This window comes from Triturus cristatus, chromosome 4_2, assembly GCF_964204655.1.
Source record: "Triturus cristatus chromosome 4_2, aTriCri1.1, whole genome shotgun sequence".
In the NCBI taxonomy this organism is placed as follows: Eukaryota; Metazoa; Chordata; class Amphibia; order Caudata; family Salamandridae; genus Triturus; species Triturus cristatus.
The window spans coordinates 318,700,089-318,716,927 of record NC_140586.1 but is presented as its reverse complement, the minus strand read 5'-3'; the positions used below and the strand labels follow the sequence as shown (position 1 = coordinate 318,716,927).

Sequence of the window (16,839 nt, the reverse complement as noted above, 5' to 3'; positions counted from 1 at the left end):
GTTTGTTGAAATGGGTATTTTTCTTGATTAGTAGACGAAGATATGACTAAGTATGAGGTGGCCGAGGAATGGAGACAAACAAAGTGAATAAAAGCATGCCAAAATGCATTTTCTAGGTTGATTAAGTACAATGAGACATGGCTCATTGTAAAAGATTAGTTGCTTAAATTAAACATTCTTCCCAACTCGTGACATATTATCACAGGGTGCCTTCAAGATGTTTAATTGGGTGTTGGAGAGAATGATCTCCTATAATGTAGTTTTGCACTTTTAATTGCTGGGAAGTTAAATATGAACCGTTCCACCAGGGTGCATGCTCACTCCAGAACTGTTTTGTTCAAAGTTTTGCTATAGCGTTGTTCAAAAACATCTTCCAGGTTTTCCTTTTGAGCTTCTGACACTTTTGTTAGTATCTTTTGGGCTATTAAGGGTTAAGCATTGGTCCAACTCTGGCATTGATAATGGGAGTTGAAGATTTGTTAATTGATTTGCTCAGTTTATTTCTGTGAAAGATTGAAAAGCCAAATTAATTCATTGAACACTATCTAGAGAAACCTTGTACAGAATTTCCAGAGTCTTGAGAGTACTAAATCTTTCCATGGGTTTGTGGTGTGAATAGGCACTAATTAGATATTTATTCGTATGTATAAATTGTTAGACTGTCGCTGGTTATATGGTGCACTGTTTGATAGGAAACTGATTCAGACTGTAGGAAACATAGAAAAACAAAATGTTGCAGGGGTGTCCAGTGTAGTTCCACAAAAGCCTTGATTATGTAAATACATTTTTTTAATCTAAATTTATCGCATTTTGATATCCTGTAATGTTGCCATGGCTATGAATCTCCTAGACTTATGTGATATAAAATCAAGCCACCTTGAGGAATCTATTGGGGAGTTGCAGACTTTTCCCCTCCTTTTGCATAAATGTAATTTGTTTGGGAATTGTCATTACATTTTCCACCAAAAATACATCTCTTTTCTATCTTTCTTGCAGAGAGATGTAAATGAGGAAGTCAATTTTATTGTATTGTTCTCTTTACAAGTCTTGTTCAAACCTCGCATGCACTTTAGGCGAGTTAGCACACACAGGTTTGCATTTTAACCCAAAAATAAGGCTGGAATGCAGGGGCATAGCATCACTTTGAACAAACTTGTAACTCGCTTGATTTCCTCTGGTATACTGTTCTCTGACCAAGGGAATCACAATACATGGTATTGGAGACATCTGTACCTAGTCAGCATTATTATTCTATTGAGGACTCTTGTACAAACCTCTTCTGCACTCTAAGCGAGGATGCACATACGCCTCTGAAGTTTAACTTGGAATAAGGCTGCACAAAACGAGACACTGGGAGATTCTATGATTACACTCCAAATAGACTATAATGTTATCATCTTTGTTTTCCCAATTAAATATGTACTAACATCGTATTTCCGTAGTTGCTGTTTAAGTAAATAACTCTATAGCCACGGTGTTCACCTACATTTTGCATCTTGACATATGCACTTTAACTAGTCAAAGTCAAAAAGTTCTTTATTTCAGCCTAACAAGGCCATAAAAGCACAGTTAAGAAATATATATAACGCAGTCCAAACAATTCAAGTTCTCCATTAGTGAAGGACATACACATTAGAATGTTATTCAAAAATTCCTAAAAAGTATACTAAATATTTAAGAATCCACATTTGTGGCACATAAGATATAATAAAATTAAATTTGTAAGGAAGGCAACCAATCAGAATGGGGGAGTAGAGTGATTTAATTGGGCTAGCCCTGTCTTTAAAACAGCTCGGCGTACACACCACATTGAAAACAAATAGCGGGAAACTGAATACTCAATAGGCATACTAGTGTCATATTTTAAAATCCTGAAAGCCTGTGTGCAGTGAGATGTTCTGAGGTTTCTGCACAACTGCAGTAACCAACGGTGTCTCGCTTTAATTAGTAGTAATCGAAGATATTGAGAGTGCGATGATCTTAGTTTTACATTCTCATTTCTACTGTATTCTGCTACGAATTCTGTAACAACCTCTCTGTGGGGACGTCTTCTATACCAGTTTACGTTTTTAAAGCTAAAGAAAAACTTAACAGTAATGCTGTTAATTGCATTAGTATACAATTTTTATTTTCCATCTTAAAAAAAACAAATGCCCGAAATAATACTATTTACAGTTAATAATACGAAGTCTTTTTATTATTCTGTTTGGGATTTTAACCTTTCATTGACTTTCCTGTTGAATATATTGTCCCACGTGAGCACAAACACTTTAGCACTGGTTTGCAGTGGTGAAGTGCATAGAGTCCTAAGGCCAGCAAAAACGAATTCAGCAAAAATAGGACGGGAGGGGCGAATACAAAACGTTTGGGGGGTGACCTTGTAGAGAGGGCCAAGTCCCACACTAAGTATTTAAGTAACTTTCCTTTTTCCTGTAACCATATGATCAAGAGTCCAAACTGCAAAACCTCACTTTTCAGATTATTTTTTCAGGCTCATACATGCGTCAACATTACTTGATACTGTTTAGTGTGTGTGTGTGTGTGTGTCCATAAACTAGTTGTGATATTGATGGCCGTTATCAGCAGGACTTCCCCATGTATAATGCCATTTAGACCCATCTCAGAATATAGAAGCTTTCTACGTGTTTTGTGCAAATCACTGTTCAGTGAGAGTTCATTGTCTGTACCCAAATGCTCTTTTTTGAGATTTTGTCATTGGGAACAGTGCAGCCCACCAACCCATATGCTAACTCTGGGGGTTTGTCAGCCAGCTTGGTGCTTTGGACTCTGACCTAACCTTCAGTGCTAAAGTGAAGTTTGCAGCATTCAATCATAGAGGTTTGCCGTATTCAACATGTAGTATGTAATCTGTGAGTCTTTACTTTCATACTACGATTTCCCAAACCTTGGAGGATGTAATAACCTTTCTAGACATGATGCACCTTCATCTACCTAGATCTTTCCATCTAGGTGCAGCACAGATTGAATAGTGCTCAGAACTATATAATGCCTCTTATTTTTGCCATACAGTCTTTTGATCACATTATCCCTTCCCTGAACTCAGCCTACATTTAGTGCATTCAGCAGAGTATAGGTCAGCTACATGATATCACCTCTAATTATATGACCTATGCCTTTCTTGGCGATACTTGCGGTTCAGCAGAATATCCCTGCTGCCATTGTTTGCTGTGAGATCCTTACAAGTGCAAATTTCTTGACTATGGAGCACCCTTGCACAGAATTTACAGTTTAATACAAGCTTCCTGAAGTTCCTCGCAGTGATGAAAGCCCAACTGTTTTGAGCAGCACACTGCCAGTATTCTGACCATCAGACTCGCTCACTTTGGAAATCACACTTTTATTTAGCAGGAGTTGTCTTTCTCTGCAGTATTGCTGCTCTTGAAAAGACCAGGAACTGTCCCATTCTGTTATTTACTACAGTACAACAGGCATTTGCCTTGAATTGCATTTGATTGTTTTATCCCATATATTTCTTTCTGCAAATGGGTTTTAAGGAATCACCTAGATCACCATAAGACTGCGCAATAGCCAAAGAAGTACAGGCATATGGCAAATCATCTAGCTCCCACAATCCTTTAAATAGGATCTTTGGACTATTTCACAACGCAAGTTATTGGTGATACTCCAGGAAAAAGAAAGGGGGTTTGTCTTTAATTACATGGGTGGATAGTGGACTGTCACAACTTAGCCCAAACTAAGACAACCAGAAAGAGTGTGGTTCAGATGGCTAATTTCTGAAGTTAAATTAACTGTCCTTTTCTGCCCTTGTCGATGAACTGATGCCTGGTACAAAGCACTCTGAAGCAAGGTTCGAGGATTTGTGCAGCACACTTTATAACAGTAAACAATTCAATTTTTTGTCAAAGATTCAATAAAATAAATGTTCACAATAAGGTATGCTAGGAAAAATGTAGTAGACGACAACCTTATTTTATTCAGCTTTTTCTTCTCAGATCACTTTAATGGATGCAAATTATGTAATGGATGAGACTCTTGGCACAACAACACTTGCTGTATCCTCCGTTCTGGAGGGAGAAAAAAAAGTGGTTTCATTCACATTCAATAAGGTAAGAAATTCCAGATCTTTAGTAAGTTTGACACCATACACAGGGCTTTGGTGTCCGAAGTTGGTAATGACAAGGGTCACTGTGTGCAGTTATTCATGATCCTTTGCAGACTTTTGAGTAGACTTTTAACTTTGATCTGTATAGTTAAGGTGGCAACTAGAGAATGCAGTCCACTGTTACTATTAGTAAAACAGTATCTGGAAAAGATTTTGTTATTTCTGTGGGTCAGAGTGTGGCATCTGCAGTGTTTCAAGTCGCAGTCTTTCCTGTACTTCTAGCTCCTTATTCACGTGGGTGCTTATACATCTGTTTGTCTGGACCTGCTTGTGAGAGCGTTCTACGCATGAATTACAAGTCCCAAATTCTACCATGTACTTGCTGTCCCTGTCACCATGTGGAGCTAGGCAAAGTTTGAAAGCCTCTTTAAAAACCCAGAAAACCTTTTTCCAGACGCCAACTTATGTGGACATTCTCATGACTTCTCATCTGGCCAGCTGCTTTCAACCTCTTCTTCCAGATGTGGCAATTTTACACCCAATACTTCTGGAATTTGATTGCAGAATACTACATTAAATTGTATCTGAGTCCCCTGAACTGTCTACACTGTTACAGAAGAATCTTATGGGAAGCGATAAAACGTACATAACTGGATGGAAAAAGAGAATGAACAGAGGCTGAAGAAAATGGGTGGTGAGATAGAAACTGACTGCTAAGGAAATAAAACAGAGGTGTGAGAAATGGAATGACATACATTAGTGAGGGAGGAGTAATATGATTATTTTACATACCTTAATGTTTCTGTTAGCATTTACTTCAGTAGGGACTGAAAACCTGGACATGGTGAAAAGAGAAAAACAACAAGTAAAAATGCAGTTAATTGACTCTGGAAAAAAAAAGCCAAGCAAAAGATTCATGTCTTAATTTAAAGCTGCCATTAAGAAAACACCACAAAGAATGTGAAAAGGGCTGTTAGAATAACAAATCATTGCCTATTAATTGAAGAAATATGAGATCTGAGAGAAAACACTAGTGTGACATATTTGGAAAATTAACATTATCCACTTTAAAGAGCCTATGTGCACACAGGCATTACTAATAGACTGTTATGTGTTTCAACCCATACTCTCACAGGAATACTGCTCACCCTGCACTCACATAGACAGAGTCTTTTACTTCTGGTGTGCTGAGAATGTGAGCAACAACTAAGAAAGTTTGTCAGCCTTCTCTGGGTCAGTGGAACATGGGCACAGCCAACTGTGCATGAGAAGAGGAACAAAGTATATGAGAGGGCACATTTGGCGGAAAGCAAGAGGTGAGATACTCAGGACAAGTGCCAGCAGAATTAGTTTAGCCACTGGTAATCTATGGAGCGAGCCCTCCTGGGATTTAGATGAAGCGCAGAGAGGTCAATTAAGAGTTGATGTGAGCTAGAAACTCCAAAATCTGAACACCATAGAAAACCTTTAAATCAGTGCCCAGCCAATGCTTCTTTGAACATAAAAACACTACAATTAACCAAGTTAAATACTATGCACAAAATTACAAATATCTTGAAGATTTTATGTGGGATTGCAAATGGAACCCCCTCCTAAGGCGTCCTTGTAGAATCGTAGTCGCAAATAACAAACCAAAAATAAGTATCATAGTGGGCAACTAACCCAGTATATCCACTGTGTTCCTGTTATCTGTGTTGTACCAGGTGACAATGTGTGCCCTAACAACGTCCTAACTATGAAAAACAACAATATCCATATGTGGCCTATTGCAACTGATGATGCTTTTCATGATCAGTAGGGATAAGTCTATAAACTTTCTCAACTTATTTGCAGTGTAAAATGAGAAGCTTACTGCCTTTGTCACCACATTTTAAAATAGTCTATTGGCTTTAGCAAGAGCATAACGTTGACCATGTGAGCTCTGCCTAGAGCACTATAAAGCATTTTAGGTAAATGCAAAGTATAGGTTGGCATCACAAGTCTCCCTCTGGGTACACCAACCCTTTACAGTGATCAGATCTAAAAGGGGCCTGGGTACTAAACCCCTTTCTATTACATTTTTCAGACAAATAGTTGAAAACGCAAAGCTCCAACTTCTTGTGCATTTAATCATATTTACAGTGTAAAACTATTTCCAATTGCATTTGTCAGAGGGTTCACACACCAAAACCCTTTCCTATAGGGTTTGACTAGGATTTCACAAACTAAAACCCAATCCTGTTGTATTTGGCAGAGATTTTACAATGTAAATCTGCTTCCTTATCTTGTTGAGCAGAGGTGTTTCTAGGTCCAAAAGCAGTTGAAAGTTAATAGCCACAATTTTGTCTATGGGGGTCTTACACTTTTAGTGTCCTGTGGCTTCTATACCTCAGATGCTTTGATCCTCAAACTGTGTTTCAGTTGACTCTTTTAACATACTTAAAGGGTATCTAGGCAAATCAGTCCAAAACTGACTCAGGAAGGTGCTGTGGTCTAAACATCCACAGCACAGCAACACACAAGATTAACACTCAATATAGAAGTGTCCCGTCAGTGCTTTTTCTTTAAAGATGAAAGTTTCTTTAATACACACACGTGTAAATGCTATAGTCAAAATAAAAATATTTACAAGTTTTAAATTAAAATTGCAAGTTGTAGACTCTCATGTATGGATCTTGCAGATTTATCAGGATGCAAATCACATATTCCAAATAACTATCACAGGGAGTACCTAACTCCGTAAATCTAGTTTGCTACCATTACCAGTGAGGATCCTAGTGAAAATTTGAGCAGCAGCAGACTATACTTGTAAAAACCAGTAATGGTCCTATATGGACATATTGGAACACATGGGGCTTTTCACATAATCAAAAAGGTTAGGTGAATATTTTGGTCATATTAATTGAGGAAGCCTGTTTTCTTTAACCCCTGTAGTGCTGAGTACGACCCATTGACATTCTTAGCACTACCTCTGTCATGCAGAGGACTTCTGATGCATACGTCTGACCGCAGATTATGCTCCTTGTGAACATTATCCCAGGTGTCAGATAGTATCCAGAACCTCAAAGCAGTGCTTTTGTATTTAAGTAGGTGGTGCTGTCCGGCTCCGCACTAACTCCGTTCTGCTCTGGAAGTGACAAGCTAAGCTGCATATAAGCAGCACCCAAGCACACTGACGTGTGTTCCTTTCTTCGTACCCTTTCAGCTGTGGATCTGGCACTACTCCATCTTTTGATGAGTTTTCCCCTTAATTGTTTCCGAGTTTTCCCAGAGTGCAAGGTATGTAATCTCTGGAAAAGGCAGGGTTTGGCTCCGGTTGCACACAGATGTATGACAAATCCCCACATGGTATGGCTTTGGTGCCTGTGATCGGAACATGGCTCAGGAACTGTGATGACTGCGCCCAGATGAACCCAAAGGCTACACTGGACCGTGAGGTAAAACTTTCCATCTCCAGAAACTGAAAGACTCTGCACTGTGAACAGTTGAAGTTAAAAGAACGCTCCAGTTCCCACACCTGCAGTTCTTGTTGCAGACCTTTATTGCAGTCAGTCATTGGGAAAGTCTAAAAATAAACACAGGAAGTCCAAGTGGGACGCCTTCCTACCACTCTCGAACTCCAGAGAAAGCATGAGGGTGTCAACATGGCTCTCTGGCCCACTCCGATCCCTACCGGAGCAAATTCCGAACTTGGCCCTGATGCACCCTGACTTTCCAGGTCAGTCCGCAACATTGCAGCAGGTTGAGGCCTTGCATGAGAATATGCTGCAAATATTTGGTACTTTACTAGGTCCTTATGGTGCACTTTCAGGCCTCAGGAATTCGTAGGGGCCTCCAGTCAGACTTCCGCCGCCAGGTCCGCCGTTGGCTCCATCAGTGCCCTCTGAAGAAGTTATGGGTTCTGCTCCAGCTCCAGTGCAGACGTCGGTCCCGGCTTCATTCCCAGTGCGGATTACCATTACATTGACGCTAGTTCTGATGTTGACGATGCTAGAGGAGAAGCCACAGCCAAGTGTGCTCTCGAACTCAGAGTAAAATTCATCCCAACCGTAACTGGTGCGGTTTCCTGATCCTACTGAAGCGCAACCGCTTGGCAACCCATTTGATTTCAAATACTTTCCCTATACCTGGAGGCAGAGCCCAGGAATTGCACCATATCTTTAGCACTGAGTCAGGCAGTGACAATTTTGATGAAGGGGTGAATTATCCCCCCATATAATGAGGACACTTGTTATGAGGAATTCCAAGATGCTAGTGGCCTAGACTCCTCCCCAGACACTGGCCTGATTTCCCCGCTTGACCCTGCCTCAAAAGAAAACTCATGCTTCGCTATAGTGATGAGGGGAGGCAACAGAAGTACTGATTTACAGCTACCTACCATGGAGGTAAAGACTAATGTCCTCACAGAAGTTACCCTACCCTCCCAGCCATCTACAGAACCTCTTTATTCCTTAATTAAAGACCTCATAGGTACCTTTTTGCCTTTTGGCCTCTTGCACGAAACCATGCTATGGATCTCTGGTGAACAAAAGAAATCGCTCATTGCCATTGAGTGACTCAAACTTTCTTGAAAATCTCCCTATGCCTGAGAGCTTGGTGTTAAAGGCTTCCACAAGTTAGGTGGATTCTAACACCTTCCACACCACTCTACTGGTTTGTGTGTCAGAATGTATTGAAAGTTTTGGAAAACATATGTTCTGATCTACGAGCCTAGCTCTCCGATCCGTTAACCCTAGCTGCCTTTTAGTGCACTACTCACATGCCCTGTGGGACAGGGGCCCCAAATTTGACCAGCCCATCAATCGTCAGGCGTCCCTCGCAAAGATAAACATGACACAGCATATTAGTCATCCGCTGTGGCTTACACACAACCGACTCTTTAGGTCAGGCACTTGGAACAACTGTGGCACATCACCGTCATTCCTGGATTAGGTCTGCAGGCCTTCCTGGTGATGTCCAGAAATATGTAATGGACGTGCCATTCACTGTCTTTTGCCTTTTTGTCAAGAAAGCGGATTCAGTCCTGGAATGGTTTAAGAAGGCAGGGTCACGGCACATTCCTTCAATCTGTCCGGCCCACCCACTGTGCCTATAACGGGGGTTTCCCCCAGACCCCACTGCCAGTCTAGCAGGTCTCCCAGACTTTTCATGGCTGAGGTCTCCGCTCACAAAGACAACACTCAGTGTATCAGGAACAGCATGCAGCTCAGTATCCCGCCACTCTCTTTAGTTTATCCTTTCTGGCACACAGTCACCCTGTCGGAGGCAGGCTCCGGCATTTCTACAACCGTGGCAAGTTATCACTGCTCCTTTAATCTCCAGTGTGCTGCGTCTAAGTGACCACTTCCTCTAAACTGGCCACCATTAGGGAGAACAGATGTCCATAATGTATCTTTATTTTACCATTTTAAGATGCCCAACACATTGGTTCTAATCCTCGCCATCATTCTGGAACTTTTAAAACAACAATAGACTGTACAACACCACAGCCAGATGGACATTTGTTGCTACGTTTACGTTAGTATTGCAGGCATATGCCCACTGTGTTTAGATGACCGCATGTTTTCTTTTTTCTCTTTGCATTCTTTTAATTTATCTTACATATGTTGTTGCGTTTGCGTGTGTTTTAATGTGTTTGCATCAGAGGGCAAATGCAGGAATGCATCGGTGGGTTGATGAATGAAGGCACAATTGGAAAAATTAGTGACAGTATGACTGTCTGATGCCTTTTTTACTGCCTAAACCCATCAGTGACACAAAAGGCACCTTCATTCATTTGCTAGATTGATTGGCATTGCTAATGCCTGCTGTTTGATTTTCCTAATTCAGTCTGGGAAAGATCATAGTCATTGATTAAAAGTCAACATCTCTTGAGTATGTAGTCCCTTTTTCTTGGGTCAAGCCGCAATCTTTCAGTGTTTTTCAGAGACTAGATTCTCATTAGACGTTTAAATTTCTATCACACATTACTGTGATTCGGAACAACGCTGATCACCCTTTGTGTTATCTGATGACAAATGCTTGCCTACTCTGCTTATGGGGGGTGGGACGGTGGTGGTTCTGGTGTTGGTGATTCTGGTGGTGGTGGTTCTGGTCATCGTGGTGGTTCTGGTGATGGTTCTGGTTCTCCAAAAGTTATTTTGCACATGCAGGAATCGTTTGTGAACACCCTCTGTCTGCTTTACTGTAATACCTTGGTAATAGGCCTGTGCTGTTGCTGTCTTTACTGGCCTGGACGCTTTCTATTTGCACTGTAGTATCCAATTTATGTGTGGGAGTGTCTTGGAATGCGATCATTTTCCACAGGTATGCGGATACTTGAGCTGCTGATGGAATTGCAAATATATTATGGTGTCTGTGGCTGGAAGACATGCTACGTAGGTTTCTTACCAAATTGTGTTTTACCCATGCTACCTTGCAGACATGTCAGATTTTCGTTTAAAACCTTTCCTTATTAAATGGGATGTACTGGCATTATTGACATGTTGATTTGGTTTGGTTACATGCTGTACCTTGGAGGGAAAGCTAGGCACCAAGGGTTTATTTCCTTTCTAAAATCTGATATTTGTTGTCTTGCATTTGTATCATTATGACCTATCCATTTGTGCTCCAACCACATCCAAGTTAGTAGATGGATATGGTTGGAAAGCAGTCTAAAAAGGTTGATTGTCATCTTTATTTTTAGGTTTTGTGTATGAAGGAGTGCATTACATGGAAATGTGTCTTGGTACTTCATTGCACCAAGTCTGTGAACTCTATTGTGCCATGGTTTAGTGCTTGTGAATGCAGATTCTAGGTAACCACTGGTGTACTGTTACAGTGCTGTTGTGCTCAAGTGGACTTAGTCAAGTAATCCATGCATATGCATGATCAAGGATGTGGGGTTGGCGCTCAGGAAGTTTTCTTCAACCGCATTCTTAAGGGTTGTGAAGTTTCATCCTGCAGAGCGAATTTTCCAGTTTTGTGTAAATCACTTCATGTGTGGTGTAGTTGTGATGTATTTTGAAATGTTGTTGCTTGTTTGAGGAAGTTGTTATACCTCCCTATGCCCATTGTAATGTTAAGGAAAAAAATATTTAATCTGTTAACTCTTTATGTATCATAATGTGAACTTTCGAGCACATTAGACCATCAACTATGGTGGATAAAAATGGTTATGGCATTTCTTTGGTTGATCATTCATTCGAAAGATGGGATTTACCAGATTCTCGGCTTCCCGGTGAGCTTTGCAGAAACAATTCAATTAGAGGCATGAATAAGGAAAAAACTGAAGGAAAATAGAAAGGTGGGAGCTGTTCATTAACAACTGTTAAGCATTCAAATTATGCCAGGCAATCAAAATGACCTGTGCCACATTCTAGTAATATTGTTGCTTTTTGGAGATAGTCCGCTGCTCTCATAGGCCTGCTGCATGGTGTACAAAACTTACATTTTAAGCCTAGGTTATACGATCTCTGATGGAGACTTGTTAAGGGTTGGTTAAATATTATCCTGTCTAAGACTCAGTCTTGTGCTTAGTTTTGCATGTTCTGGTTTCATACTAGGCTTTCTGGAGAGGAGTTGGCAAAAAATATTCCAGAAATCCTGAAGTTCTAGCCCAAGCAAGTACATTAAATGTTTGACGAAACTGTGGGTTTAGTGGACCATGAAGACCCTGTCAGTTGGAATTCCTGCCCACCTAATTTATTTATGGTGCGTTTTTAAAGTCGGTCTCCAAGACTACACCTTGGTTTTTGATGTTTTTAGTTGAAGATAGGACAATACCAATTTTTGAGGATCTTTGAAGGGCAGATATACATCCTTTTGCACAGCCCACTTCATTGAATTTGATTGTCCCATTTAGATTGAATAAATCTTTGTTCATGTAGAAGTATACGTGGTTTAGCCACTTGAATATAGATATTGGTATCGTGGGTGTTCATTTGGAATTGAAGACTGAAATTCAGTTACCCATGCAAGCGGGCACACATAAGCAGGAGCAAAAGAGGTGAGAGTGCAGAGCCTGGAAGTATCCTGAAAGGGACTTCGAATTTGTGGATTTAGCATCTCCTTTCTGGAAATATCGATTACAGTGTGGTAGGACCAATTGATACTGCTCCTGGACTGTTCCTGAGAATTAAAACCATTCCTTTAATTAGAATCATATGTTAAACAGTATAACAGGTGATTGAGGTGTCCGAGTGTACACATGCTGTACGGGCAATGGCCAGGGCTGGTCTCATGTTTCTCCTACTGTTCATTCCTCTAAACAACTATAACTCTCTTAATCATGAAGAACATTATGCTATCCTTTCTCCACCTGTAGCTAGCTGGTTTCCTTTAAAGTGCCTTGCTCGTATTTGAAGTGTCATAATTGTTCTGTAGTTCTTCAGAACCTTGCAGTGCTTATTGTTTTTTTTCCTGACTTGAGAAGTGATAGGACAGAGCATGATACCCTTGACAAAGGATGCCTTCACTAGATCTGTTAGATTTTGAGCAAATGTAGGAAATGACTAATGCATGCTTCTGGACAAGGTTTAACTAGTGGGTTAAGTACTTTAATGTTGAGAGCTCATCTGGCGACATTTAATTCCAGAATTGGTTCAAACTATCCAGGGTTAACCGAAAGAGAAAAGTGGGATTTGGCAGATATCGATGTTTGAGTTGTTCATTTTGACTGCTTATATATTGATTGGTTACTGTGGAACTGAAGAAAAGTTGTATGCCGGTGGCATTTATTGCCTGTTTAGGGTCTCTGGGTCCATCAGTTTAGGAAAACATCTCTCATCAGGTGGTAGCTTAATTAATTTGATTCGTGTAGTCAGCTCTTTATACTTTGTTTACAACATTGCACTTTCTTCTCACTGAATTCTTTTTACACCACCTTGTTTTCTTCCATGTTTCATCTACCTCCTCATTTTCTAATCTTGTGACCACTCTATTAAGTTAAGCAAGTTCTACATTGTACCTTGTTTGGATGTTTTTTCTCAGGCTTTGCCCTGTACCAGATTAAAGGATTATATTTTTGAAACATGGTCTGTATTATTTGTTCCCTCTGTGTTTCTTTTTGCATGGCCTTGTCTGAATTGCAGTTATTGATTCTTTGTCTTTTGGAAGTCTATTGCCATCACTTTCTTGCCTGTGCTTGGTATGTTTCGTGTTTGGCAGGTGAAAAAAGATAATGGAGTTATCCAACCTATGCCTAGGTTCACTAGAATGAATTTATGCTTCCCTGGTCTACTGCCTGGCTAAAGACTAGGGCATTACAGTTTTCGACCTTATTGCATGCTTGCTATATTTATCCATGTAAAGTTGAAATCCCCTCTCATCAAAATTACTTGTTCCTATAATTCTAACTTTAGTATATTCTCCATTAGGAGAAATTAGAGTGGGTTTTGCAAGTTGCACCCAGACGTCTGAATGAGAAGCTGAAAGTGACATGTAACTATGTTGAATTTAGGTCACCGTAGAGAACTGTCTTCACTCCTGTGAAAGACAGAATTGTGTTGTGTGTTCAATTAAAGAGGGAGATATTTTGCATTCTATGCCCCTGGATACCTGGTGGATGTTGCTGCAAAGTGTGGAGCGTGAAAAATCATGGTGATGTGTACAAGAATAAGTGTGTGGAATTGGTAAGTAATGCAGTTGGAGACAGGAGATAGAGCATGAAGGTAATGTACTGCTGGTGATGCATATTTCCACCTACCTACTTTACAGGAGGTAAAGAAGCTACTATTCTGTATCCGAGTGTGTCCTTCTACCTTAATCAAATACCCATTGTCTTTATTACAAAGCAATTGCTTGTATGTTAATGATGAACGGTATCAAAATTCGTTTTCATGAGGACTGTGTGATAGTTTGTTGTTCACTTATTGCTTTTCAGTAATGTTGGGGTACTTTGCATGGCATTTAACTACAGTAGGTCTGACTACATTGCACCCTTTTCATATAAACATTTCTTAGAGTATACAAAATAGCTTTATGCGGAGTTATTTTGGTGGGGTCCCTCCTGAAAGAGAGCAGGAACCTGTTCCCTGTCCTTCACAACTATAGTGAAAAGGAATGTTTTTCAACCTCTTTGACAGCCTCTTTCATGTGAAGATCTCATAACCTGATCTCAACCTCACCACGCCTCCCTCTTGTGCAATCTCGTGTTCCTGACTAGGGGATACAGTCAGTCGCAACATTCCATTCAAGCCAGATAAGCCGCTCCCTTTCGAGAAACCTTGCCAGAGCTCAGCCTAGCCAGAAAGACCAGCTCTGATGGGCACATCCGCCCTAACAGATTTAATTTTTCAGTTGTGTTATACCCCAAAGGGATTCCAAACCATGCCTTTGGTGTTCTGATAATCATGTTTCATTTAGAAAGGAAGCCGAAAGTGAGGAGTCTCAGATACCCTCTTTGACTGCAAAGGGTTATCAGTGAAGAGGCTGGATTGCTTGGCAAGCCAAAATAAAAAATAGATTCCAATCTTCTGATTTGCTGATTTGGGTACGTGAAGCACTTGTATGCCTTCACCTGATTCCTTAGTACAAATAATTTTGTGAAAAGCATTAAGAAACCAACCATGATTCTGGTAACCTTTCTCTTGGATTATCAAATTTGTCTACTTTTACTCTCTTACTTTGGAAGCATAAGATATGCACACCGAACATATTCGCTTAGAATCTCAAATGATAAGCGTTGTAAAGGTTTCCAATGATCTGTTGTGTATTTTCGAAATTGTTGTTTTATTTTCTGTAAAATGTGAACTATTTTCCTTACCACTTCTAGATCACAGAAATGTTTCTGGAGGTGTCCCTCGAAATTTGGTATGTATTTCCTCTCTATCACTTTAGTCCTTCATTACTGTAAAAATACTTTGATTTGATTCATAAAAGGGTGGAACATACCACCATGGGATATACAATGTAACACAGTAAACAAGATTAAAAATTTCAGCAAACATTTGTTTTAATAAAGTGAAGTAATTAATTCCAAGGTCCAAAATCTTGTAAAAAAGATACCTCGACCAGAGGTCTTTAAAATTGAGTTGTATACATGTCTATGCCTCCTGCTTCAGGTAAAGTTCTTGTGCCGAAGAGGGGAAAGGGAGAAAATAGTACTGATTAAAAGTTCTGAGGAGGACTCAACCCGACTGCATGATGGAATACTGGTCATCTGTCTTTCTTATCAAATTCTTTGATAACGGAGTCCTTCTTTTCAAGTTCTTTTGCTGCTATGTTCAAGAATTTGATTGTTTTACAAGACAGTTGAACAGAGGAACCACTGAGACATTTTAGTACTGCCGCTCTTTAAGTCCTTAATTGTTCTTCTCTCAAGATAGTCCGTAAATGGATCTTCCTGGTATTGTGTAGAGCCGGGCATATACATAGTAGATGTAGTAGAGACTCTACTCCATTTCCACAGAGGCGGCAATCCGTGGTCGACCAGGTCCGTAGCCATTTTGGAGCAAGATCTTTTGTGGTGAAGGACCCCAGTCTCAATAGGGTCAGTTTCCGCTTGTAGTGATCTGTGAAGCCCTCTTGTAAATATGGTTGCTGTTTCAGCAGTTTGTAGGTATACATTACCATCTATGCATAACTTCGACCGGCCAATAAAGCTTTGTCTGTTTGCAGCGATTGTTGTTTGATGGCTTTATTAGTGATTTGTTTAAATGCGGAGTATGGCATTGATGTATGCCAAGCTTCCTCGAGCTTTAACGTTGAAAGAGCTTCCTTTAAAATTCGAAATATGGACTTGTTCAGTCTTGATTGTTTTTTCAACCTCCTCCCAGCAGTGATGGGCTAGAGTGTTTTCTTCAGCTGCCCTCATCCTCCAGTAGTATATGGCCAGGGCTCCTTGTCTAGCCTGTATCTGTTTTTTTAGACCGTATTCCAGGCGTATCTGGGCCTGGGAAATGTGACGTGGGATTGTGAACAGTTTCTTGAATAATCTGGATTGGGCTGTGTTTAAAGTTGTCGAATCCTTGGTGTTTAGCATTTCCGAACCGTACGTGATAGATGGCAAAAATCTAGCTGCTATGACCTTTAATAGGTGGTTTGTTGAACTACTGCCTAGTTTTTTCTGCAGAGTTTTAAAGTCAAATTGTAGTTGTTTGGCTTTTGTTTGCCCAAGGTCTTGGTGTAGTTTGTAGCTGAGTTGGCGATCTAAATGGACCCCCAAATATTTGTATACGTACACCTGGGATAAGATGCTGGAATTTATCCTCCAAACAAATTTGGGGCGTTTTTTATGGGTACTGGAGAAGCAGAAGACGTTCGATTAAAAAATAAATAAATAAAAAAAATTAAATAAATTTAGGTTGATTATAAATTGTTCTTTTGAGATGTATAGCGCTAGTTGAGAGATCAGCCGCTTCAGACCAAGTGGCGTTTGGGAGAGCAGCACAATGTCATCCGCATATTTCAGGCTAACTATTGGGGTATTTCCGAACTTATGGGGATCGCCCCGAGTTAGACATAGGTTGCTTTCTAAGTCCACGGTGTAGATGTTAAATAGGCTGGGCGCCAGGACACATCCCTGCTTTAGCCCATTGGTTGTCAAGAATTTTAGTTAAGCTCCGGCCGGCCCCTTTTTTTGTTTGAATCCATGTTTGCGAGTACAGGTTAACGATTGCTCCCAGTAAATTCGAAGGGGCTCCCCAGGCTTTCATTTTGGTCCATAGCTTGGATCTTGGCACTTTGTCGAAAGCTGCTTTGAGATCTACGAAGCATGCATAGAGGATCTTTGACTTGACAATTGTTGTTTGGCTAAAAGGGTGACTGCCGATATATATGTTAAGGTGCTCTTGCCT

The 16,839-nt window shown here is 40.3% G+C and overlaps 1 protein-coding gene across 1 annotated transcript in view; it reads left to right on the top strand.

Moving 5' to 3' along the window:
• PLA2G4A (phospholipase A2 group IVA) overlaps positions 1-16,839 on the top strand; it is a 737,221-nt gene that overhangs the window by 300,144 nt on the left and 420,238 nt on the right. The window contains exons 5-6 of the mRNA XM_085601661.1: positions 3,975-4,088; positions 14,817-14,854. Of these exons, the coding sequence (XP_085457787.1) occupies positions 3,975-4,088; positions 14,817-14,854 (152 nt within the window). The remainder of the gene's footprint in view (positions 1-3,974; positions 4,089-14,816; positions 14,855-16,839) is intronic.